Source organism: Megalobrama amblycephala, linkage group LG20 (genome assembly GCF_018812025.1).
Source record: "Megalobrama amblycephala isolate DHTTF-2021 linkage group LG20, ASM1881202v1, whole genome shotgun sequence".
NCBI classification, from domain to species: domain Eukaryota; kingdom Metazoa; phylum Chordata; class Actinopteri; order Cypriniformes; family Xenocyprididae; genus Megalobrama; species Megalobrama amblycephala.
Genome location: NC_063063.1, coordinates 31,693,125 through 31,718,131, shown reverse-complemented (window position 1 = coordinate 31,718,131; position 25,007 = coordinate 31,693,125). Strand labels below are relative to the sequence as shown.

Below are 25,007 nucleotides of genomic sequence, written 5' to 3'. Positions count from 1 at the left end.
CTGTTTGCTCTGAGATGCTCTTAAATGGAATGAAGAAACATCAAGTCAGTCCAGAAAGAGAAAATGTGTCACTCTTCAGGTTAATGTCAGTGATGTTTTATTCAAAAGAAACCTGTCGAGATCATTCTAGAGAATCTTTCCATGAAAACATGAAGCTCTCGTTATTATTTGTGAGGTTCAGTTATGTGTGATTGCACATTTCTAAATAAGGTAAATACAATTCATCCTGTATGTATATATGTGTGTGTGTGTATACACTGATCAGGCGTAACATTATGACAGGTGAAGTGAATAACACTGATAATCTCTTCATCACGGCACCTGTTAGTGGGTGGATATATTAGGCAGCAAGTGAACATTTTGTCCTCAAAGTTGATGTGTTAGAAGCAGGAAAAATGGGCAAGCGTGAGGATTTGAGAGAGTTTGACAAGACCCAAATTGTGATGGCTAGACAAGTGGGTCAGAGCATCTCCAAAACTGCAGCTCTTGTGGGGTGTTCCCGGTCTGCAGTGGTCAGTATCTATCAAAAGTGCTCCAAGGAAGGAACAGTGGTGAACCTGCGACTGGAGCTAAAATTGCTCCAGAAGTTAATGCTAGTTCTGATAGAAAGGTGTCAGAATACACAGTGCATCACAGTTTGTTGCCGCAGACCAGCCCATGCTGATCCCTGTCCACCGCCGAAAGAGCCAACAGTGGACACGTGAGCATCAGAACTGGACCACGGAGCAATGGAAAAAGGTGATTGAGTTATTCCACGAAACCGGTACGATTTAGACTTACACATTCTCTTCTTCTTCTCTATCAGAATTCCAGCAGTGTAGACACTGCTAAGTGTATTACTGCCCTCCACAGGTCAAAGTTTGAACTAAATTGTCATATACAATATGCTAGTGCAAGTATATAACAATTAGTTCAAACTTTGACCTGTGGAGGACAGTAATACACTTAGCAGTGTCTACACTGCTGGAATTCAAATAGAGAAGAAGAAGAAGAGAGCTAGTTCATGATGAGCATTTATGGTTAAAATGTATATAACTTTTCATTTCTTTTTTAGAAAATGAGTGATGGTTTCTCTAGATAAGACCCTTATTCCTCGTCTGGGATCGTGTAGAACGCTTTGAAGCTGCACTGAAACTGACATTTTGACCTTCAACCGTCTGGAGGCCGTAGAAGTCCACTATATGGAGAATAATCCTTTCTCAATAATAATCCTTTCTCCAATAATTTCTTTTTGACTGAAGAAAGTAAATTATCAGGAAATTTTAATTTGAAAGTGGACTAACCCTTTAAAGTATGGAATTACCACTGGTACCATCACTAGACTTTGTTTTGGTTTTTTTATATGTGTGTGTATATATATATATATATATATATATATATATATATATATATAAATATGTGTATTATCACCCAATAATCGGTATCTGCCGATAAAAGCAAATTTACACACTATTGGCTGATAATTTAAAAACAGTCAGGGCTGATATATCCTGTCAATCAAAAGAGCACACTGTTAAAAATAAATGTAAATTTACAGATAATGGTCTGTATTTTTTTTTATTTATTTATTTTTTTTATACAGATTTTTCCTGTTTTGTCATACACTGAAATACCTGTTGTTTTACAGATATTTGCTGTAATTTAATTTTTCACTATTAAATTTACAGGGAATTGCATGTGTTTTAGTATAACATTAATGTTCTGTATTTTTACAGAATAATGTGTAATTTAACATAAAATGTTGATTAATATTTTACAGATCTTTTCTGTAAAAATAGAAAAGAGGGAACGAATGTATAACATTCAGTCATTCAACATGTTTTTTTTTTCTTCCATTTAAGATAATGTGGTGTTAAGATAATGTGTTCAATTATAGTATTGGTACATACAGTAGGTGTGTAGGCCTTCTTATGCATTGTTTATTTTACTAATATTTTAACCTCATCTTGCAAATATGCTTATTTTGAAACTGCTGATTGGCCTTGACTTATTCTCCCCTAAATTTCCTGAACACATCTATTATTGATATGTACATTTTATGTTTTTCCAAATCGAGTTGCAAATGAGCAGCTTTAAATGTGCGCGTGCGAGCGCGCGCGACGCAGATTCAAATTTGCCGCCGATTACTTTTCCGTTAGTCCCGTCCACAACAGTTCCCGGAGGAATCGTACAGTGATGGAGGGTGAGCGGGTTATTTGAATTTATTTAAGCTACGATTATGTGTCGTGATATTAACAGTAGTGTAAAGCAATCGTGAGCAGGAGAATTGATTTGAACACATCCGTCGATCTATTCTTCGGAACAGTGTGAGGAAAAACTAACGCGTCCTTTCAGCGAGAAGACCACAGCGGACATCATACCAATCGACCACTGGCTGAGGTAAGAGTTTAATTCTACATGTGTGTGATATTTTATGTCGTGTGGCTACATTTGTATTGTTTATAGTTTCGAAGCTAATGTTAGTATTTCTAAACGGTGTTCAGACACATAACATAAGGTAACTGCCATTGAAAGCAAAACAACAGCAGCAGGCATCTTTCAATTTTCCATCTGTTTTAAACCAAGAAAGATTAGTTATTCATAAAGTCCATTCAAGTGTATGTCTTCGTTCTGATGTGGTAGTGCCGCCATTATTTCAATCTCTTTTGATACTCTGAACGATTAACACTCTTAACGTGGCTACCTGCCACTCTGCTTGCAAACACATATTCATGGTTTCATGTTCAAAGTGGACTAATCCTTTAGACAGGTCGCGCAGCTGTGACCGGACACAAATATGGCCATATTTGTGTCCGGTCACAGCTGCGCGACCTGTCTAAAGGATTAGTCCACTTTTAAATAAACTTTTCCTGATAATTTACTCTCCTCCATGTCATCCAAGATGTTCCTGTCTTTCTTTCGTCAGTCGAAAAGAAATTAAGGTTTTTGAGGAAAACATTCCAGGATTTTTCTCCATATAGTGGATTTCAACCATAGACTGTAAAAAAAGATGGACGACGCGACGCCGCTTCCTTCCATTGTACTGAACTGAAGCCAAAATGGGCTGATGAATGGGCGCTGACACGTTACGCAATACGTCAAAAAAAAAAAGTTTGGAGCCTGGGCATGCGCAGAAGGAATCGTCAGTGGAGCCCGGAGGCGGAGTTGCGATATCAAACTTTCGCCCAGACGACTGCGTCATCATTCATGCATTTTAAATAGACTATGAAAATTATATACAATTTAAAATTCTACCTTTAAAATAATAGGCTATTCTGTTACTAGAGCAATAATATTTTTGAAACAGCAAATTCAGTAGATAAATTCAATATAATATGCCACTAGAAACTACTCTAAATCGTCAGAAAAGGTCCTGCCATTTTAAATCAAGTTCAATTAACGTTACAGGAGATCGATTGCTGTAATTAGAGTAAGCTATCATTAGTTTTGTCCTGCTAATTATTATTTTATACCCATAAAAATAATAACTGCCAGATAACGATCACCTGCTTTTTCCCGACATGGTTAACATTAGGTGTGTTATCTTAACTAATAACATTTATTAATTAGCTTATAGCGCCCACATTTAATGTTACAGAAAAAAAGTTCAGTGATCCGTCAGATCCTGTAGGTCGGTTAGTACAGTTTACTGCTGAACAACTCATTTTGTTGGTGTTAAATAACAAAGAATTCGAAAATTAACAGCTAGTCAATACATCTTCAATCTCCCCTCGAAGCTCCAACAGTCCTCAGACAAGCTGTCAATCAACTTCGAATCATGACGACACACCCCGTTTTTATAGCATCAAATTGCTAGTTAAAATCTAAATCATCACAAAAACGAACAATTGAATATATATCAGCGTGATAACAACTACCCTAAATGACCAAAACCATCTTTCAGAAAGTTTTATTTGAAGCAGAATTTATTTTTAAGTTTTCACTGAAGTCTCATTCGACTGCATTGAGAGGGCGGGGTTTATGACTTGTACTGCATCCAGCCTCCAGGGGGCGATGAAAGAGCCCGTGGCTTCACTTTTCAGAACGTATGAGACACACCCGATTTCAACGGCTACCAACAGGTTGAAGGTCCAAATTACAGTTTCAGTGCAGCTTCAAAGGGCTTTAAACGATACCAGACAAGGAATAAGAGTCTTATCTAGCGAAACGGTTGGTCATTTAAAAAAAAAAAAAAACAACGATGATTTTTTATGCTTTATAAACACAAAATATCACCTTGAACGTACTTCCCATTTCCGCATTCTTCAAAACGCTTACGCTGAATGTCCTACGCTTCCCTATTCAGCTTATGGAAAAAAAACGAAACTGGTGCCGCGTTCGTTTCGTAAGTGATAAGTTTGAAAAGCAGGTGATCGTTATCTGGCAGTTACTAATTATTTTTATGGGTATAAAATAATAATTAACTGGACAAAACTAATGATAGCCTACTCTAATTACAGCAATTGATCTCCTGTAATGTTAGTTGAACTTGATTTAAAATGGCAGGACCGTTTCTGACGATTTAGAGTTGTTTCTAGTGGCATTATATTGAGTTTATCTACTGAATTTGCTGTTTCAAAAAAATATTATTGCTCTAGAAACAGAATAGCCTATTTTATAATAAAATTTTAAATTTGAGCGCTCAAATTATAGGTAGAATTTTAAATTGTCTATAATTTATATAGTCTATTAAAAATGCATCAATGATGACGCAGTCGTCTGGGCGGAAGTTTGATAAGTTTGACGATTCCTTCTGCACATGCCCAGGCTCCAAACTGACGTTTTTGCGTAACGTCAACGACAATTGTCGTATGTTTTACATTCAGTTCATCACAATGGACATCAAGTGTTATTTTACATTGGTTACCTTAATTTCTGTAGTCTTTATTGTAAATATTAATACAGATCAATTCTTACCATTAAAGTTATAAAATGGTCACCGATTCGGGCCGATCATGAGGGAAATTGGCCGATTCCGATCCCTGGCCGATCGATCGGTGCATCTCTAGTGACCCTACCACTCTACTAATACTCTACTAACACTCTACTAATACTCTACTAACACTCTACTAACACTCTAATGAGAGTTAGTAGACAAGTGTAACATTACTTGGAGTCAGTAGAATGTGTTAAAGCCAGGGACCATCAAAATAAAGTGAAAACAAATGCATAAATCATTTGCTCATCATCTCAGGCACACAGACACACATCTGTCCCACAATAGGGGGCACTAAAAAAATGTGATTTGCGTCTTTAATACCAACTTGCCATCAGTGCTTGGACATCAATGACTGCTGCTTGTGGCTTTTCTTTTTTTTTAATTAATGTTGTTGCTGAGTTGAAGAGAAAAGAAAATGTCTTTTGGTTCTGATTTTTATGCACCTGCTTGTAATGGGTGAAACTTTAATTGAGCACGTTTGAAGGTGCAGTCTACATGCTTTAGATGAGCCATTCTTTTATCTTTTCAAGTTTCTTCCATGAATGTCATTATTAACAAAGGACTGTAAGAGACCTGGATAATGAATAATGAAAATGATTGAGAATCACAGCTTTATATGTATGTCACTCAGTGGCTCAGCACACAGACAACAATCACTAATTAAATGATCATGGTTTTGCTTGTAGTGGCAAGTTTAATTCCAGTGAGGATGATTAAAATGGAGACTGTTACGTGGCTGTGTATATTTATATTTATTTTGAAGACCCATAGATGGCGTTGAGGTTTGGAGTTCTTGATTGGCGGAAGCAGAGTTTAGTTTGAATCCTTGGTGTTTTCGTTGCTCGGTTTGGTATTTGTTCTTTAAATGGTTATTGCTTAATCTTATGTTAGCAGTAACGGGTAGTGGAGTTAATTAAACAGGTCACTGTTTATTAATGTAGTAAGTATAGTGAAGGAAGCAGAGGCCCGAAAGACTCACTTGTTTTTGCTTTATTGGAAGCCACTTGTGAGAATAGCCAGGCAGGCGTTCTTTGTTTTTTTTCACTGTTTCCCTACCTGCTTACTGTTAATTTATTTTGTTAACATTTGTCTGATCTTATTTGTAATATTATTTATGAATTATTAGGTACACAGCAAAATCTCCAGAGTTAAATCAACTCTGCTCAGAATACATTTGGTCCCTCTCTAAATAGTGTTAAAATGAGATAATTAAGCAGTTAATTAAGTGATGATTGTGCATTAGTGATGAACACCTGCTGTTAACAAGCAGAATCACTAAAGAAAAGAGAAACACAAGAACAGCCTTATTAATTGCTTAATTATCTCATTAACTTTAACTCTGCTTCATTGTTACTTTAACACTATTTAGAGAAGGACCATATGTACTCTGAGCAGAGTTCATTTAACTCGGGGGATTTTACTGTGTATTGTCTGTTTATTCCTTTTTGTATTATGATTAAATGAAGGCGATTTATTGTCTTGAAAATTCACAATCAGTGTCTGTGGCTCTTACATGTGTACGTACATGTTATTTTATTTAACGAGCTGTTAATGGGCCGTAACGGAGACCCTAAATGCATCGTAAGACACTGTAGAAATAAAGAAGCTGTCAAATCAATGAATAAAAAAGGACACATACAATGATTGGACTTTTAACCCCATTCCCAGATTTTTTATTTTTTTTGGTTGTTAGTAGTTCACACACAGAACACATCTAATATTAGATGATTTACAGAGGACAGAATTACAAGTGATTAAAAATAAGAGTCAAACAAAATGATCAGAAATGGTAATAAAAATATCAGAATTTTTACGTTTTTATGATGTACTCACTCGAGCAATATTTCACAATATTAGAGTTTTTGATCAAATAAATGCAGCCTCAGTGAACACAAGAATCTTCTTCAAATCTTCAACACAAATGTCACAATCAATTTAATTCTAATCATAAAGCAAGAAGTTAAAGTGAAACTAGAAACTAGTGTAAAAGGTCATCAGAACGCTCGTATCATTTTAATGAGCCCCTCAGACGGATGCTTTTTTTGAAGGTTCTGCCTTTTGCTCCAGGAACACAGAAAGTTGACAGTCCCTGATTTCCTAAAGAAAAACAGTGAACAGAAACCCATTTACAAAAAAGTTCAACATTCTTTTAAATAGAGATCTATACAAGTTCATATCCTGTTATATTAAAGGTGCAGTGTGTATTTGAATCTTGATTACCATGTCTCCAAACTGGCTGGCGTTGCTTGTGACAGATTTGGAAAGATTGTCAAACAGATTTTTCAGTGTTGCTGAATTATAGTCAGCCTGTGAAAATAAAGGCAAATACACACATTTGTCACGTTTACTTTGTGAATATAATTAGATCAGAATATTAAACTACAAAGGCCATATATGCAGTTTAAAGTTCATTGATGGGAAACACATACTGTATTAATGAACTTCAGCAGAGCAGAAGAGAATTCATCAGAGAGGCTGATGCCCCTGGATGAGTCTTTATCACTGGGTATGTTCTTGCTCGTCTGGTCACATGAACTCACTGCATAGACTGGATGATAGTTTCAGATCAGATCAGTTTTTCAACAAAAGATTAATGGACACAACACTTTCAAGTAAACACAAAGTATATGAGCCCAGCTCTTGATACTTATAACGCAGGGCCATTAGTTGTAGTGTTCGTCTAACATCTTACCGTTGTTATATTGGGAAAGGTCTTTAAACATTGTTGCAGAATAATCCGAATCCATGTATATCGCCATCTGCAACACATGTACATGTTGAGGAAATAGTAAGATATTTAAAAAATACAACCAAACAATTCTCAATATTTCAAGAATTTTATATCATTAAAGGCTTGTTAAGCCCCTTTTGAGAGGTTTGCAGTAGAAGCTGTGAATGTTGGGTAAGATGGACCTGCTCTAATAAGAGGAGAAGCAAGAAGAATATTCACAAGGTTTGAATTTCCTTTGAGATTAAAGATTGGGCTTTATTAAATGATATTTTTAATAAATTATCCATCAAGAGTTTTTTTTCGAGGGGCTTGATTGTGTTTATGGGGTGCAGTCTTTATTTTTCACATAATTTACCTTTATTCTACACCGCTGTGTCCCTTCTCGTAAAAACGCTCTGTTGAGCTTCTGGTTCTATGAAGCCCCTCCCTCAGAAATACGCAGACTGGGCTGTGTTCACCCCCCTCAAAATGTTGCAAAACTTTTTTTAAACGGAAACGGTGGTCCACTGAACGGCCTGTTCTCATGACGCAAGAGTAGCAACTGTGGCAGCTGAGAAGGCCATTCTTTGTGTTCTTTTTGAAGAATTTTCAGAGCCTGATAAAGTCGGTATAAATACGTGTTTAATACTGCGAAATGCACTCAATTTTACAGTCACTGCCCTTGCCGTCCAGAATAAAAGAGAACATCCCAATCAAGTGAAGGGATTTGTGGAAACTTCTAATTATTGTGATCCAACATTTGCCTCGCATTTCAGGTGAAGGATAATCCACTTCTTACCTCCGAGATTGTGTTATGATCTATATGACCTTAATATTTTTATTGTGAGTATTAGGCTTATCATTGTTGCTGATCACTGTTGTTGTGCAATGATATATTGATATTTACCATTATATAATCAGAGAAGTATAGAAAAGTTTATGAAAGTGTCACTCCAAAATACAATAGCAAAATATATAAATAAGTATAGCACTTTTATGTTGCACACCGTTTCCAGGAAACATGTTGTTCAACCCGAAAACCGTAGCACAACGTGCACCGGTTTGAGCTTGAATGTGCCCCTGGTTAGCTGGCCCAGTGTGTTTTGATTCGCTAAACGCCTAGTGCACGTTGCCCGAAAACGTCACGGCCCTTACCATTACTGGTAGTTGCATGTGCTCTGGCTTCAAAATTGCCTTATCAGTTTGAGCTCGAATCACACCCAGAGAATATTATTGAAGAGGATCGAGCAGAACCTGTGCAACCACGGCTCTTATAGCATGTTTTAGAATGGTAGGTTTTTTGTTTGTAGTGTCTCTTTTTAAATGCGCTGTTATTTGTAAATGCTACTGCTGTTTGTTAGCTTTTTATATACGGTTTTATCCTGATTAAAGCTTTAGTTCAGCAGAATACATGACTGCATTGTTGCAAAGTAACTGTTTAATTTGTAACAGTAAGAAATGTTTGCCTATTACTCGCTACAATTTTTATTAAAAAATATTTGCTTATCCACAAGTTTCCTACGCCCCATGAGGCCTTGCGTCAAACGTGGGAGCGTCTTCCGGTTCGAAGTAAACAAGCTGGACGTGACACTCATTCATTCAACAGTTGACAGTCATTCAAGATTTAACGATCCAAACTTGCGAACGTTTGTTTTTTACTTATAGTTTTAAGATTCCAGCATCAATATTTGAACAATGTTTTACAATAAAAAAGTTACAGTAATAGTAATTTATTAATTTATGTCAGGAGTGCACATCAATCATGCTAAATCTAACTGATATTTATATTGACATAAAAAGAAAACACATGCCTATTCAGTTGCGCCTGCTTCCATTTATTTGCGATCACAAGAACGCACAAAACAACTCCACTAAGGCTTTTAAATCCAAAGGCTTAAACATTTAGAAATATATTGATAACATACCCTATGTTTACGTCGCTTTTCTGAGCCTTTCTATTGATTTTCCTCTAAATTATGCGATGATTGCCATCCGAGGACGTTTGCGCGATCTCTCCGTCTATCTATCCTGATCCTTTCAGCCAGAGCAACAGAGGGAGCTCATGAGAAGACAACAGGAGTTATGAGTTATACGAGTTAACCGGAGTGTGTGAAGATATGCATTTGTCAGGAATCAACAGGCACAGGGAAGAGACAGATAAAACATTAAACCAAATAAATACACGATTATAATCATATAAGAATTGTCTTTGTTCCTCAAGCAGTCTCTGATATTTTCCATAAACGTGTGTATTTATCACAATGGTTAACATAAGTAGCCTTTAGCATCGCATATATGACAGTGGAAACGCGACTGGCTCTGGAACGCACGATACGTTAGGAGTCAATATAACATCATAAGGCTTTGGTGCATCAGTGACAGGTGAAGTACAGACAGCGGGTTGTTCATGTATTGCAGGGTCAGGATTAGGGATGTGCACAAATAGTCGAATATTCGAATATTCGTTCTGTAATTAATATTCGAAAAATAAAAATACTATTCGAATTTTACTATGTTGCTTTGCTGGCCGTAAATGCAGTGAATCCATGATAAATCCTAAGCACTAAAACTCGCAGTTATAACTAAATGCACCGGGTGGCGCTGTGGAGCGTGTTTAACAAGTTTATTTCATTTGATCGTCACATAATGTTGTCGTCTGTCTCGCAAAGTTTGGAATTACTTAGATGAAAATGATCTTACAAATTAATTAATGAAACCGAGTTATCATAATATCAACACCATAATGAGAAAGCACATGAAATCTAAATACCCGTCGAGTGAGGAAAGACAGCTGTCCATCACTGCATTCACGACAGGTAAGCGCAACTGTAATCCCCGAGTGAGCTAAGATGATAACTTATGTGATAGCAAAATTATTTTGAGACACATGCTTCCTTTAAGTTTCGTCGAGGGAGATATATTTACGAACAGAAAACAAAGTGCTACTGTTAGAAACTTAGCTTAGCACACAGTTATGTAGGCTATTATTATCTTTGTGTCTCTGCAACGTCTGTCATCACGGCTCGTTTTCTGACCCGAGCATGTGGATATTATTGTTTTTCTCAACATGAACATGTGAAACAATATAAACACGATAACCATATACTGACTCGAGTGTATTATGTACGTTTTGTACAATAACTGGCGCTGTCTGCTTTATTAGTATTTTTCCCGCTCGCGCTGCTTGATATTAAATGCTTTTGTTCTTAATATTTTCTGTTTACACATATTGTTTAACCCTCTGGAGTCTGAGGCTGATTTGGGGCCTGGAGAAGTTTTGACATGCCCTGACATTTGTGCTTTTTTCAGTTGTTCATAAACATATTAATGACACAAGTGTCATTACACTGTATTCAGCACAAACTAGGCTACCATAATATGTGAGGAACATGTATGTACATGTTTGTGTTTTTGAAGGAATAACGTTTATGCGTGGTTACTGAAAAAACAAAAAACTTAAGTCACTGATATAAGGCCAATAAAAGTATATTAAATCTGTGTTCACAAGACTTTTGGGTATTGAAGGTTGTAGACTAGAGTTTTTGCTTCAAAATTATGTAAAAATTATGCTGACTACTCTTTCATTTATAACAATATACTGATTTAGTTTTTGTAAGACACTTTTTGCCAAGAACACGGTATGCGAGGAGCGTGAATCTCCATGAATAATGGCTCATTCTCACCTGTGAAGACAAAAGAATTGAATAGTAATGACCTGAAAAGACTTGCATATTAATGAGGCATTTCAGTCAGGTAGGCTGTGAAAAAAAACTTCTGTGATGTCTCAAGCCCATCATGGTATATGAAACATACAGAAAAATGTTATTACAATATAAAATAATGGTTTTATATTATACTTTAAAATATAATGTATTTCTGTGATGCAAAGAGTCTGAATATAGGCTTTTAGTTTAAAAGCATGCACATTTGGAGAAATATAGGATTCTCATATGTTTGTCAATTTTCTATACAGAGGAGTTATTTTTTTATTTAATATTCATTGTTATCTCTATGAGCGCTGGTGTTTGCAATTCATACTGCAGCCGGAGGGCGCTCTGTGCATTTTAGTCCACAAATTCACCTAAGAAGAAGACGATATTCCATGAATGGTGTTTACCAATTCATACTACAGCCGGAGGGCGCTAAAGAAACAAAAACTCACTTAAAACTTATCAATAGAAGAAAACAAACAGGAATTTACTGCATGTCTTCCAGAGATCGCTAACCATGGCTTTTTCATCCAGATAAACAATTTCAAGGCAATAAATACACGATTGAGATGATGAATGCATGTGTTGTCTCTGAATTTGCGTCTGAATAGCGCTGGCTCCGTGGGCGTGGCCGCATTAGTGGGTAATGAGCTGAATCACGGACTTCTGACATGGCTCTCTTTTCATACAGATTACATAAACACAGAATGTTTGTTTTCGATTTTACTTGCACGATTTAAAACCTGACATTTCAACGTTTTGTTAGACATAAGTATGAATTTTTTGTGATTAGTATTCACTAAGTTACACTTCATTTTCTGAGAACTATCAGATTGGACTTCGTTCAGAGGGAGATGAGAGATCACGCATCATGTTAGTTTTCTTTATTTTACAAAAAGCACAACATTTTGTTTTTACTCTGAGTGTATACAAATAAAAGGAGATATTCTATAGTTCAATTGATGTATTACTTATGTCTCTATGACAACAAATGACAGAGTATTTTAAGTCTGTTTTGCTGCAATGTGAAAAAAAACCTGCAAAACGCGCCGGCGCGTTTTTAGACCTCAGAGTGTTAATGCTTTGAACTAAAAGAAAACCTTAAGACATAATGTAAGCTTGTTGTGTATATTGCCTAATCGTAAGCTTGTTCAGAAATAATTACAAAATATTGATGAATATAAAACAATAACGTCTTTCTCGTTTAACCTCATTTAAATAAACAAATATTCGAATATTCATTTTTTATGAGCCCAAATATTCGAATACAATATTTTGGAAAAATGCCCATCCCTAGTCAGGTCATGCAGCAGCACTTTTGTGGAAGGTCAGTCAAGTAAAGGGCAATTAAGGGCACGAAAACTGTTTATTGTATTGTGATATTATTAACTAATAAATGTAGATGAGATGTTGTCAGTGAGCGCCGTAACGACATCTCTCATAAAGATTTGCAACTTTGCAAAGTAAACAATGATCCAAAAAACAGTTAGCCTCTTCTCTAATTGGCACACTAAATACCATTGTTATGCTACTTCCGCCGCCTCACCGGAAGTTGTACCCACGTTCTCTTTTACAGTAGCGCCCCGCGGAAACCGGTGGATACCAGAAAGTATTGCTCGCTACCACGGCAACTGCATAGCATCTTCAAGATATAGTTGACTCAGTTGACTTTCGTGATGCCACTGTTTGTGGACTGTTTGTTAAAAATAGATAGAGAAAAGTTATGTAAAGTCAACAGTACATACCTTTGAGAATTTTTTCTCATTATGCATGCTGTTGACTGCTCCAATGAGGTCAGCGGCAAGAAGCTGTCATAAAAACATACAGAAATTAATGGTCTAGAAGCAGGTTGTCAGATTATTGTGTCTTGATCCATATATATACTTGCAAGAACTCAAATTTGAAAATCTCTAAGAGGATTCACTTTGTCAGTCACCGAAGACAAACAACAACAAAAATAATTCAGTCCCGACTCTTAATGCACCGTGTTTCCTTCTGGAGCATCAGTGAATGTTTGAACCTTTTTTAATAGTTGTGTTTGAGTCCATCAATTGTCCTCAGTGTGAAAAGGTGGATCTTAAAATCATACAGTCACTGCTGGAAAGGGTTTAAAAATGCAAAAAATCCTTGAAAACTGAAGAATCAGCAGGAGCTGGAGGATTTTTCTGAAGAACAGAACTCAGTTGAACTGCTCAGAACAAACAAGGGACTCATGAACAACCATCACAAAACACAAAAACAGTCGTGGACCATCCAGGAAACCACACACAGTATTAAAGGTGCCCTAGAACGTTCTTTCATAAGATGTAATATAAGTCTAAGGTGTCCCCTGAATGTGTCTCTGAAGTTTCAGCTCAAAATACCCCATAGATTTTTTTTTGATAAATTTTTTTAACTGCCTATTTTGGGGCATCATTAACTATACACCGATTCAGTGCGCGGCCCTTTAAATATCGCGCTCCCTGCCCCCCCGAGCTCTCGACTATAATACAGTGCATAAACAAAGTTCACACAGCTAATATAACCCTCAAATGGATCTTTACAAGATGTTCGTCATGCATGCTGCATGCATGCTTCGGATCATGTGAGTAAAGTATTTTTTTGGATGTTTACATTTGATTCTGAATGAGTCTAATAGTGCTCCATGGCTAACGGCTAATGCTACATTGTTGGAGAGATTTATAAAGAATGAAGTTGTGTTTATGAATTATACAGACTGCAAGTGTTTAAAAATGAAAATAGCGACGGCTCTCTTGTCTCCGTGAATACAGTAATAAACGATGGTAACTTTAACCACATTTAACAGTACATTAGCAACATGCTAACGAAACATTTAGAAAGACAATTTACAAATATCACTAAAAATATCATGATATCATGTAATCATGTCAGTTATTATTGCTCCATCTGCCATTTTTCGCTATTGTTCTTGCTTGCTTACCTAGTCTGATGATTCAGCTGTGCACAGATCCAGACGTTAATACTGGCTTGTGTAATGCCTTGAACATGGGCTGGCATATACAAATATTGGGGGCGTACATATTAATGATCCCGACTGTTATGTAACAGTCTGTTATGTTGAGATTCGCCTGTTCTTCAGAGGTCTTTTAAACAAATGAGATTTACACAAGAAGGAGGAAACAATGGAGTTTGAAACTCAATGTATGTCTTTTCCATGTACTGAACTCTTGTTATTCAACTATGCCAAGGTAAATTCAATTTTCCATTCTACGGCACCTTTAAGAATCAAGGGTTCCCAAACTTTTGAACTGAGATATTTTAATAAATTCAGCTACTTTTTTGTCTTGTGGATTATATGTAAACATCTTTTATGTAAAAATATCTTACTCAGGACAATAATAAAAATAACATGCATTTTGTATGATCTCTCTTATTTTGTTAAAATTATTCACATTTTCACAGATTCTGCAAGGGGTTCCCAAACTTTTGCATACCACTGTATCAGTTAACAATATAGACATCTGTTTTCATATTCAGATATACTGTATGATGCCTTATTTCAATAACATTAGTGGGTTCTTGCTTTTGAGCATATTATAAAATATTTACTACATGGTTTGCAGCATCGTGTTCATTATTACAATTTGATCATTCAGATTTTTATACTTACTGACTGCTCAGGAAAGTCAAATTTGCCATCACCTCCTGTAGTGGACATGTAGATGAATATTTCGTCATTGCTTCCACTGCATTAAAAAATAAAAATAATAATAATAATGGTTATTCATTTTAGCTCACTTTAGCTGCAAGCAGCCATTACAGGACTAAGCACAGCAGCAGAAGATCATACAGCGTTATTTAAATGAGCACAGCATCCTGGAGATCCGAAAAATCCAAACAGTAAAAGTTGTTAGGGCATCATGACAAACACATTTTTCACCAGGAGTACTTAGTGAAGCTGCGTCCTTCACATACTAGTCTTTCTGAGGCTTCGAGCACTGAATGCTAATATGAGACGGTCATGACATGAAAAATATACCAAAAATCCTAATATTCAAAGTAGTTGCGCTGTCATCGCGTCATTCTTTAAGATTATTTAAATATTTAACATTGTTAAAGGATTAGTCCACATTTAAATAAACTTTTCCTGATAATTTACTCACCCGTGTTCTACACGATCCCAGATAAGAAATAAGAGTCTTATCTAGTGAAAACATCACTCATATTCTGAAAAAAAAAAAAAAAAAAGAAAATTACATAAGTTTTAGCCATAAATGCTCATCTTGAAAAAGCTCTCTTCTTCTTCTCCTCTATTAGAATTCTGGCAGTGTAGACACTTCTAAGTGTATTACTGCCCTCCACAGGTCAAAGTTTTGAAACTAATTTTTATATGCAATATGCTAGTGCAATAGTATATAACAATTAGTTCAAACTTTGACCTGAGGAGGGCAGTAATACACTTAGCAGTGTCTACACTGCCAGAATTCTAATAGAGAAGAAGAAGAAGAGAGCTTGTTCAAGATGAGCATTTATGGCTAAAACTTATAGAATTTTCAATTTTTTTCAGAAAATGAGCAATAGTTTCACTAGATAAGACCCTTATTCCTAATCTGGGATCGTGTAGAACAATTTGAAGCTGCAGTGAAACTAATTTTGACCTTCAACTGTTTGGTGCCCATTGAAGTCCACTATAAGGAAAATAATCCTGGAATGTTTTCATCAAAAACTTTAAAGGTGCCCAAGAATGCTTTTTCACAAGATCTAATATAAATCTAAGGTGTCTCCTGAATGTGTCTGTGAAGTTTCAGCTCAAAATACCCCATAGATTTTAAAAAAAAAAAATTTTTTTAACTGCCTATTTTGGGGCATCATTAACAATGCACTGATTTACACTCGGCGCCGCCCCTTTAAATCGCGTGCTCCCTGCCAAACGAGCTCTCGACTGTGTTACAGCGCATTTACAAAGTTCACACAGCTAATATAACCCTCAAATGGATCTTTACAAGATGTTCGTCATGCATGCTGTATGCATGCTTCGAATTATGTGAGTAAAGTATTTATTTGGATGTTAACGTTTTATTCTGAGTGAATTTGAGGCTATATGCTCTGTGCAGGGCTCTCAAGTGTCACGCATTGAGCGTGACAGTCACTCATTTCGGTCTTTTGTCACGCACTCCCGCCACACATTGTATTTCTCACGCAGAAAAACTATTTATCATATATTTAATATGCCGCAGCGCCCAAAATGTATCTGGCCGCGCCGCTCTCTCTATGGAACCGGGCAGGAATCAAGTGCGTCTTGAACCTGCCACTTATCAGCCAATCAAAAAAAAAAGAAAGAGGCTACACAATAGCCAATCAGAAAATAGCACTATTGTATCTGGGTAAGATTTAACGCAACAACCAATGAAAAAAAAGCATATCCTGGAATTGTTCACCATCATCCTCGTTCACCCACAGAGGAAAACACTGGAGCTCTGAGCATCACTGTGAGCACAGAATAATGATCTCCTGTTTTAATGTTACAACAAATTCACAACTTGTTTGACACAAACAATGACAACTTGACTGCTGTTAGATAATCAGATAATCAGCTTCAGTTTTCATGAGTGTGAACTTAGACAACAGTTTTACAGCCTGTTCATTGACACCTGCCAGAACAAGTAGTCTAGGCCTAGTTATATTTTGCTATCACACGAAGACTGACATTTTGTTAGATTAAACATCTCTCTCTCCAAATAGTTTTAATAATTTTATTAGCACTAAATAAATTAAAGTGTATTGCATCGTCGATGTTATAGGTCACTTTTAAAATCATGTCACATTTTATATCCTGGTCATGGATCAGTGTTTCCCATACATTGACTAGACTGTGGCGGCCCGCCACATTCTAATTGGTCCCGCCACAGTCGCAAAATATGAATACGGATATGACACGATATTTAAATTACCGTCTGATAATTGCGCTCCTTTATATGGCAAAAGTGGGAGTCATAGAGCAAAATAAGTAGACTAGCACCAATTAAGTTTTCGTGCACTATATTCAAAGTCATCTGAAGCCATTCCATAGCTTTTTTTTTTCTTCCAAGAATTAGGCTAGAATACTTTTTGCTGCTGAATTATATACTCACCTAGTTTACTTATTTAGGGTTGGAGATGTCACTCTTGCCTAATGGCGGCTAATGCTACACTGTTGGAGAGATTTATAAAGAATGAAGTTGTGTTTATGAATTATACAGACTGCAAGTGTTTAAAAATGAAAATAGCGACGGCTCTCTTGTCTCCGTGAATACAGTAAGAAACGATGGTAACTTTAACCACATTTAACAGTACATTAGCAACATGCTAACGAAACATTTAGAAAGACAATTTACAAATATCACTAAAAATATCATGATATCATGGATCATGTCAGTTATTATTGCTCCATCTGCCATTTTTCGCTATTTCTCTTGCTTGCTTACCTAGTCTGATGCTTCATCTGTGCACAGATCCAGACGTTAATACTGGCTTGTGTAATGCCTTAAACATGGGCTGGCATTATGCAAATATTGGGGGCGTACATATTAATGATCCCGACTGTTACGTAACAGTCTGTTATGTTGAGATTGGCCTGTTCTTCAGAGGTCGTTTAAACAAATGAGATTTATATAAGAAGGAGGAAACAATGGAGTTTGAGACTCACTGTATGTCATTTCCATGTACTGAACTCTTGTTATTCAACTATGCCGAGGTAAATTCAATTTTTGAATCTAGGGCACCTTTAATTTCTTTTTGACTAAAGAAAGAAAGACATGAACATCTTGGATGACATGGGGGTGAGTAAATTATCAGGAAAAGTTTATTTAAAAGTGGACTAATCCTTTAAGGCAGTTATCACATTCATGCAACTATTTCAAACACTGGAATAAAAGAGCACCAACCCAAGCAGTACTGCTCGTACGAAAATTAACCACAGTTACTACACTCTTACTATAGTAAAACCATGGTTCGCCTTCATAAGTATTTGATTAATTATAACTATTTGTTTGGACGTAAAATAGTCTCGCCATCGTGATAATGCGTTGTCACCCATAGTTACTACACTTACCATAGTAAACTATTAAATCGGTATGCTCTGTCATAACAATTTTCAGTGTTTGACATGGTATAAAGGATTTAACGATGTTAATAATGTTTGGTCTTGGCGGAATAGATCTGCTCTGCTGCTGCAGGTGCAATTAAATAAAATGTTGAAGGTTTTCATCTTCATTAACAAACCTGTCGATGACTTTCTCTGAAGATGGTTTTCCTTGTAGAGCGGTCAGGAAGTTCTTTGGGTTCACATCCTGTAAGATCATAATTGTCATAGTTGATCACAGTTGTCATATGTAATAATTGTGCACAGATTCAGAATAAAAACAAACAAACAAAAACATCAAAACAATATTTAACATTACAAACCTTTCCAGTGTAGTCCTTTGGGACTCCTGGATACACATCTCCCAGTTCAGTTACTGCACTGGTAATGTTTCCAGGATATGGGTTTCTGCAAGCAGAGAAGAAGAGGAACGTGTTGAACACAATCAGTGCCATCAGTAGATGCTTTTTACAGTCTGTCATGACACATTTCCAGAAATTTGAATTAGTTTTACTACAAAACATGGCAGAAGACAGGAAATAACAAAAGAGTCCACTCGGACACAGGGAATAGCTGACAATTACAGTACTAGACTTGTGCCGATATTCGGTAATGCGATAAATCGCGATAATGAATATGCACGATATTGTAATCGTCGCCACTTCAGAATACCGTAAATAATAATTTATTACCAATTATTAATTTTTTTATAAGGCAATTAAGAATACTTTACCCATCAATCGTATAAAATGCACAACACCGCTGTATTCTGCGTCAAAAGGACACGCGCTCAGATGTAAACAATCCCAACGTGCACGAGAAGCACATGGCGGAACCAGTAAAGGAGACGAGCTGAATGAAAGTGCACGTTCACTCTCTGACAGCAGAGGGCGCTGATGGAGCAGCAGAAATGCAGCGGTTACCCCGGAAACCGTGCAAACAAAGTAACTGCGCTAGTGAAGTTTTGAAAATGCTTCAAACAGCCATTCATTTTTTTGTAATCTCAGTGTTGTTCATCACAGCACCAAATACTGAATACTTAAAAAAGACTTAAAAGGATATTTATTTTCAAACCTAAACATTTTTATATTTTAATCTGGACTACAACATGCCCTAATGATTAGAAATGTTCTGATTATTTGTTATTGTTCAGTAAAACTTTGAAAACATACGGCTTCATTAGTTAACATGTTAATTCATTATCACTAAACTGACAATAAAAATACTTATAAAGTATTAATTATTATTAATTAATGTTAATTTCTTAGTTACTATTTAATAACATTACTAAAATCAAAATAACTTATTTAATGGACATGAGATAAAACTAACAACGATCAGTTGTGTTTCTAAACTAACATTAACAAAAAATAACACTTTCTGTAACAAATGTAGCTATCTTAGTTAATGCATTAGAGTAAAGTGTTATCTGTTGTTCTTTATAGCCTAATTCTTTTGCATTTTAATCTGTTTGAAAATTTCAGTCAGAGTTGTTTTTGTTTTATTACAAAAAGAGTTCTTAAACCTGTTAAACTATGACAAAAATGGTTTTGCAACTTATTTTAATATCGTGATAATACCGTATACCGTGATAAAAGCTTCATCAATTAATCGCAACATGAAAATTTGACACCGTCACATGCCTATACAGTACATTGCATTGGCATTAAATTAAAAAAGTTGTTCATAGTGTTTCTACATGACTGAGAGAGTAATATAAGATCTGTGCTGGCAAAATGAGTTGCAATGAGCAAATTTTCAAAAAATCTTTTTTATTTTCACATTTTATATTAAAAAAAACTTTAAAATGATGTACAGTATGATTTGTTGGACAAAACTGAGCTACATCCCATTAAAGTCAATAGATTCAGCAAAGTCAATTTTGAGAAAATCGAGTTAAAGTTTTCTGAAGGTTTCAAAGTACCTATCAATGTTGCATCTTTTCCTCCTATTATTTTCTTGTATAGATATTTTTCTTTAGTGTATTCATTAAAAATAAACCATTCATTAAAACTACAAAAGCAGTTCAATCAAGAGCAGAGAGTAATTCCCTCTTTTTATTGTTTGATTAACATTGAGACAGACCTATACTGCCTTCATGTGCTCTTGGGATTAACGTTTCCTGGGTAAAAATTACACATGAACGCCCTCCCATTTTGAAACTTGAATGCGATGAACTCATAATCACGACTTCAGAAGTTGGAATTATCCAATTTCCGATAGCACGGGAAGGCAGCATAAGACCCAGAGATGAACTACATTAAGTGGGGCTCCCAGGCAAAATAAATCAATGAGGCCCTTTTTAAAGAGTTTCTCTTTCTTTCTCAAAATGCGGGGCCCCAGGCAATCGCCTGCCCTATTGCCTAAGACCTGCTGTAATGAACAGGGGCCACTGAGACCAATCACAAACAGTCTTAAAATGATTGTTGTTGCCAATCCACCTTAGCAATCTATCCAAAGACACTGAACACCATTGAGGCAATAGCGATAGAGCCTTGGGTGCTGAGCCTTTTCTTCATAAATGCAATACATTTTGATTTATATATTTGAATATATGATTAAACACCAAAAATAAATCTTTAATAAATAAATAAATAACAATGCCTGATTGCCTACGGCAGTTGTTTTCACTAGTTCACGCTTACAAATGATCAAACAGCGTAAAAAAGATATATATAATAATCATATGTGGCATGCTTTCTAAGGGGATCGAGGGCTCCGAGCTTGGAATTTTGCCCAATTCCAGAGTTCGCCTCATATCCCCAGCCAGCCGAGAGTGAGGAACGGGTTGCAGAAAACTGTCGAGGTAACTATGTGAGTCGGCTGTCGTCTGTGTATATACCTCCACTCAAGCTGATTAGAAAGACCGTTTGAATGTGCTCCTCCAAAACTTTGTTTATAAAACATAATTTGTCACTTGAATTCTGCAATTTCTCAAGATACAAACATGTAAGAGGCTGACAATTAGCTTAACATATACTAATTTAATGTATGTTTTGACACTTAGCCTACATTTTAAAATCTTTAACTGAATGGCAACATTTTTATTTTAAAATCTTTATTTGAATATGGCAACATGGTACCTCATTCTACAATATTTCTATGATTAAATCATTGACAGAGAATCATTAACAAACTCTTAGCTAAGAATTTTTACTGCTATTTAGGAGAACTCTTAGTGGTAAGATAAAATGTTTTGTGAATACGGCCCCAGATCTATATAATGTTACTCATCATGTTTTCCCCCAATAGTTAACCAAACGTTCACTTAAGACCTAACAGATTATGTTTGTGTGAATGCGCAAGATTTTTTGAAACACTGTCATTCGTTCTGCGTATAGTGTGTATTGGGATCACGCGCTGTCTGTGCACGTGCTTTGTGTCAGTCAGCGCGATCATTTTGCTTACATCACATGGGTTTTGAAAATCACATTGCATTGGACTCACTTGGATTGGACTTTTTTGCTATGAATATTGACCAAGCTGGAATGTCGCAACGATTTAACTTGAACTGAGGCAAGCATTCGCACCAGTAGTTCAGAAGTGAACAGAGAAAAAGGTACACTTCTCAGGAAACCTACAAATATAATTCTCAATGTTTAAAGGGTTAGGTCACCGCAAAATGAAAATAATATAATTTATTAGCCTCATGGCCAATTTTAAAACACTGCTTTGTGAAGCAGTGAATCATGATTCATAACGCTCCGAATCTTCCTGAAGCAGTGTTTTGAAATCACTATGTAAAGCCCTATTCGGACGGGACTAGTTTCACAGGGGGACGTTAGAGAAATTTCTGTTTCACAGACGTACTTTGAGATTTTAATCCCGTCCGAATCTGCCATGTCTGTCTTTTTCTCACACGACCTCTGTAAAAATTCCAGAGCAAATTACCTACTGTTTTTCATCAAACTCGGCGGTCCTCAGAGAAATCTAATCCCGTCCGAATGCGAATGTCTGTGATTTTTCCAAAACGCTTTTTCTTGTGTGTTTTGGTCAACGTGAACTACCGTACAATCTCTCGCTATCGCGCCGGTATGCAAGTTTCTGCTTTTTGTGCACCGATAATGGATGTAGATGTGTTTGGTACTGTGGCGACCAGGGCGGGCGAGAGCCGTGAGGATCGAGCATCACCTGGGAGGCGCACCGGCCTTGAGTCTCTCACGGAGGAGCTCCGGGAGCATAAAAGGAGGAGCGACGACCGTGACGGACGAGAGAGGACCAGGCCTGGACTTTATTTTATGTTTTATTATGTTTGTGTGGCCGGCAGACGTCCGCGAGGGTCTGCCGGCATTACTTTCGTTTTGTTCTTTGTTTATTTTGGTATTAAAGTTTTGTTTGAATGTTCGGCGGTTCCTGCCTCCTTCCCGTTTACGAACTAAGTTACAGGTACATAAAATAAATCAACAAGAAGAGCCAAATCACGTAAACTGTTAAGACTGGCTACTGTAATATCAGTTTCAGGTAAGATTACTTTCATTTCTGCACTTAATTACATAACGTGTAAATTATATAAGTTAAAACTTTTTATTCCAGTATAAGAACCCAGTTCTATTAAATCATCATGATAAATGTATGTTTAGTTTTTTCACACTACAATTTTTATAAAATGTTTACAAAACACTAAATGTGTTAGGACGTTTTACTTTATATTTCAAAGTGCATTCTGAACACGTGATCTTCTGAAATGCCCACATGTAAAACACAGATACTCCTACCTCGGTAATAAACACGGAGATGTTAGTCCCGTCCGAATCCGTACATAAAATCACAGACGTAGGTTGATAAGAATTGTTACTCAAACATCGTTTGGAAAACTAGTCCCGTCCGAATAGGGCTTAAGTCGTTATTTTGTTTTTTTGGCGCACCAAAAATATTCTCGTGGCTTTATAATATTTATATTGTACCACTGTACTCATATGAACTGATTTAAATATGTTTTTAGTACATTAATGGATCTTGAGAGAGGAAATGTCATTGCTGGCTATGCAGGCCATCGGATTTCAACAAAAATATCTTAATTTGTGTTCTGAAGATTAATGAAGGTCTTATGGGTGTGGAACGGCATGAGTAATAAATGACTAGTAATAAATAAATTTTTGGGTGAACTAACCCTTTAAAATGTAACAAATTATTAATTATTTGAGAGCATAATGAACTCATTTTTGTGAAAACCTCAAATTTTTCACTTTTTTTAAGCTCAAAATTGACCCATGTGCATTCTCATTTTGCCAGCATGGGTCACTCTTTTTTTTTTTTTTTTTTTTTTACTCTTATGGAAAGTTGTAGAAATGCTACTGTATCAGACATTTTTTTTTCACCAGGTTATATGTAACATAACATTAAAAAATATTTACATCAGGTTACGTTTTGATTGATCAGTTGAATAGTTCTTTTTTATATTATATGTTTGAATCTCCTGTAGGTTCAGTGGCTTGTACCATATTAGCCATTATCATAATCTCTATTCTCACAGATTATTTAGGATTGATATTATTAGCAGTACGATTAGCACCGAAGATTGAGATCAGCATGAAAGAACACAATACTCAAAAGCTTTAGGAAATACTCACTTTGGATTCTGAGCGATGTCATCGTACATCATCACCACAATCTGCTTATCAGGAATTCCATGTTTCTTAATGATCTGATATGCACAGCACACATTGGCCTGAAACACAAATGAAAAACATTATTTTCATGTTCAGTTACTGTTATCATATACAAACTGTGGTACAGCACAGGAATTTATAAACAATATTGCTAATGAAAATAACAAAGAGCAAGGACAAACCTGGTGTCTGTAATAATCCCAGCCCTTTGAGCCGGCGACAAGGAGAGCCCATTTTTTTCCAGACATTTCTTGAGCCTTTTCAAAGACAAATCTACTGGAATTCAAAATAATAATAGGCAAATAATAACATTTTAAGTTTTCATACAGTTGTAATGTGCTTTAAGAAACCCCAGAACAACACAAACTAGCAGGTAATTTGTTATAAACTCTACTTTAGAGTTGTTTTCTGTTTATGAAGTGCTGAAATGTCAGTCACTTGTCATAAAGTTAAAAATACCTGGTCAACAAATGTTTAAAGTTTAATCAAACTATTTACATAATGAAATACAACTGCTGAAAGTGATTTAGATTATAGATGTAGTCGACTGGATCATAAGTCATCATACCTGCGTTGAGTATCAGGTGTTCGTCTGTGTCGTCCAGTCGATTTCTGGTGCTTTTAGTTGGACGATCTCGGTCTTTATATAGGCAGTTTATTACTGTAATTTGAGAATTACATGTGGAGAGTTCGTGCTGATGGGAGGGTCTATTTCATATTGTGAAATATTTCTAAATTCAGTTAAGGTCAGTTAACTGTCAGTTAAAAAGTAGCTACTCCCCTTTATTTGCACACGTCATCTAAAACCGAATCAGCGCAATATATCTATGAATATACACTACCGTTCTTTTGTGTTAGTGTTTAGAGAAAAGGAGTTATTTCAAAAATCACGTCTAAGCATTTGTCTCTAATCATGCTTGTGAGTCAGTGGTTTCAATGAGTGTGCCTCGAGCACTGCTTTCAGTGTGTAATCGATCGT

The 25,007-nt window shown here is 36.1% G+C and overlaps 1 protein-coding gene across 3 annotated transcripts; it reads right to left on the bottom strand.

Moving 5' to 3' along the window:
- Nucleotides 1–6,562: 6,562 nt before the first annotated feature.
- Nucleotides 6,563–24,757, bottom strand: LOC125255947 (legumain-like). 3 transcript variants are annotated; one of them, XM_048171550.1, is made up of 11 exons: nucleotides 24,597–24,757; nucleotides 24,211–24,301; nucleotides 23,990–24,087; nucleotides 18,743–18,827; nucleotides 18,560–18,627; nucleotides 14,970–15,045; nucleotides 13,084–13,146; nucleotides 7,611–7,677; nucleotides 7,348–7,466; nucleotides 7,139–7,225; nucleotides 6,563–7,015 (listed from the first exon to the last, which is right to left on the bottom strand). In XM_048171550.1, the coding sequence occupies exons 2-11, from the start codon at nucleotides 24,274–24,276 to the stop codon at nucleotides 6,944–6,946; spliced, it is 801 nt and encodes a 266-aa protein (XP_048027507.1). In that variant the 5' UTR covers nucleotides 24,277–24,301; nucleotides 24,597–24,757; the 3' UTR covers nucleotides 6,563–6,943. The 3 variants fall into 3 exon arrangements, with proteins under 3 accessions (XP_048027507.1, XP_048027506.1, XP_048027508.1); XM_048171549.1 differs by having other exon boundaries at nucleotides 24,211–24,304; nucleotides 24,597–24,752; XM_048171551.1 differs by having other exon boundaries at nucleotides 24,211–24,285; nucleotides 24,597–24,747.
- Nucleotides 24,758–25,007: the final 250 nt, after the last annotated feature.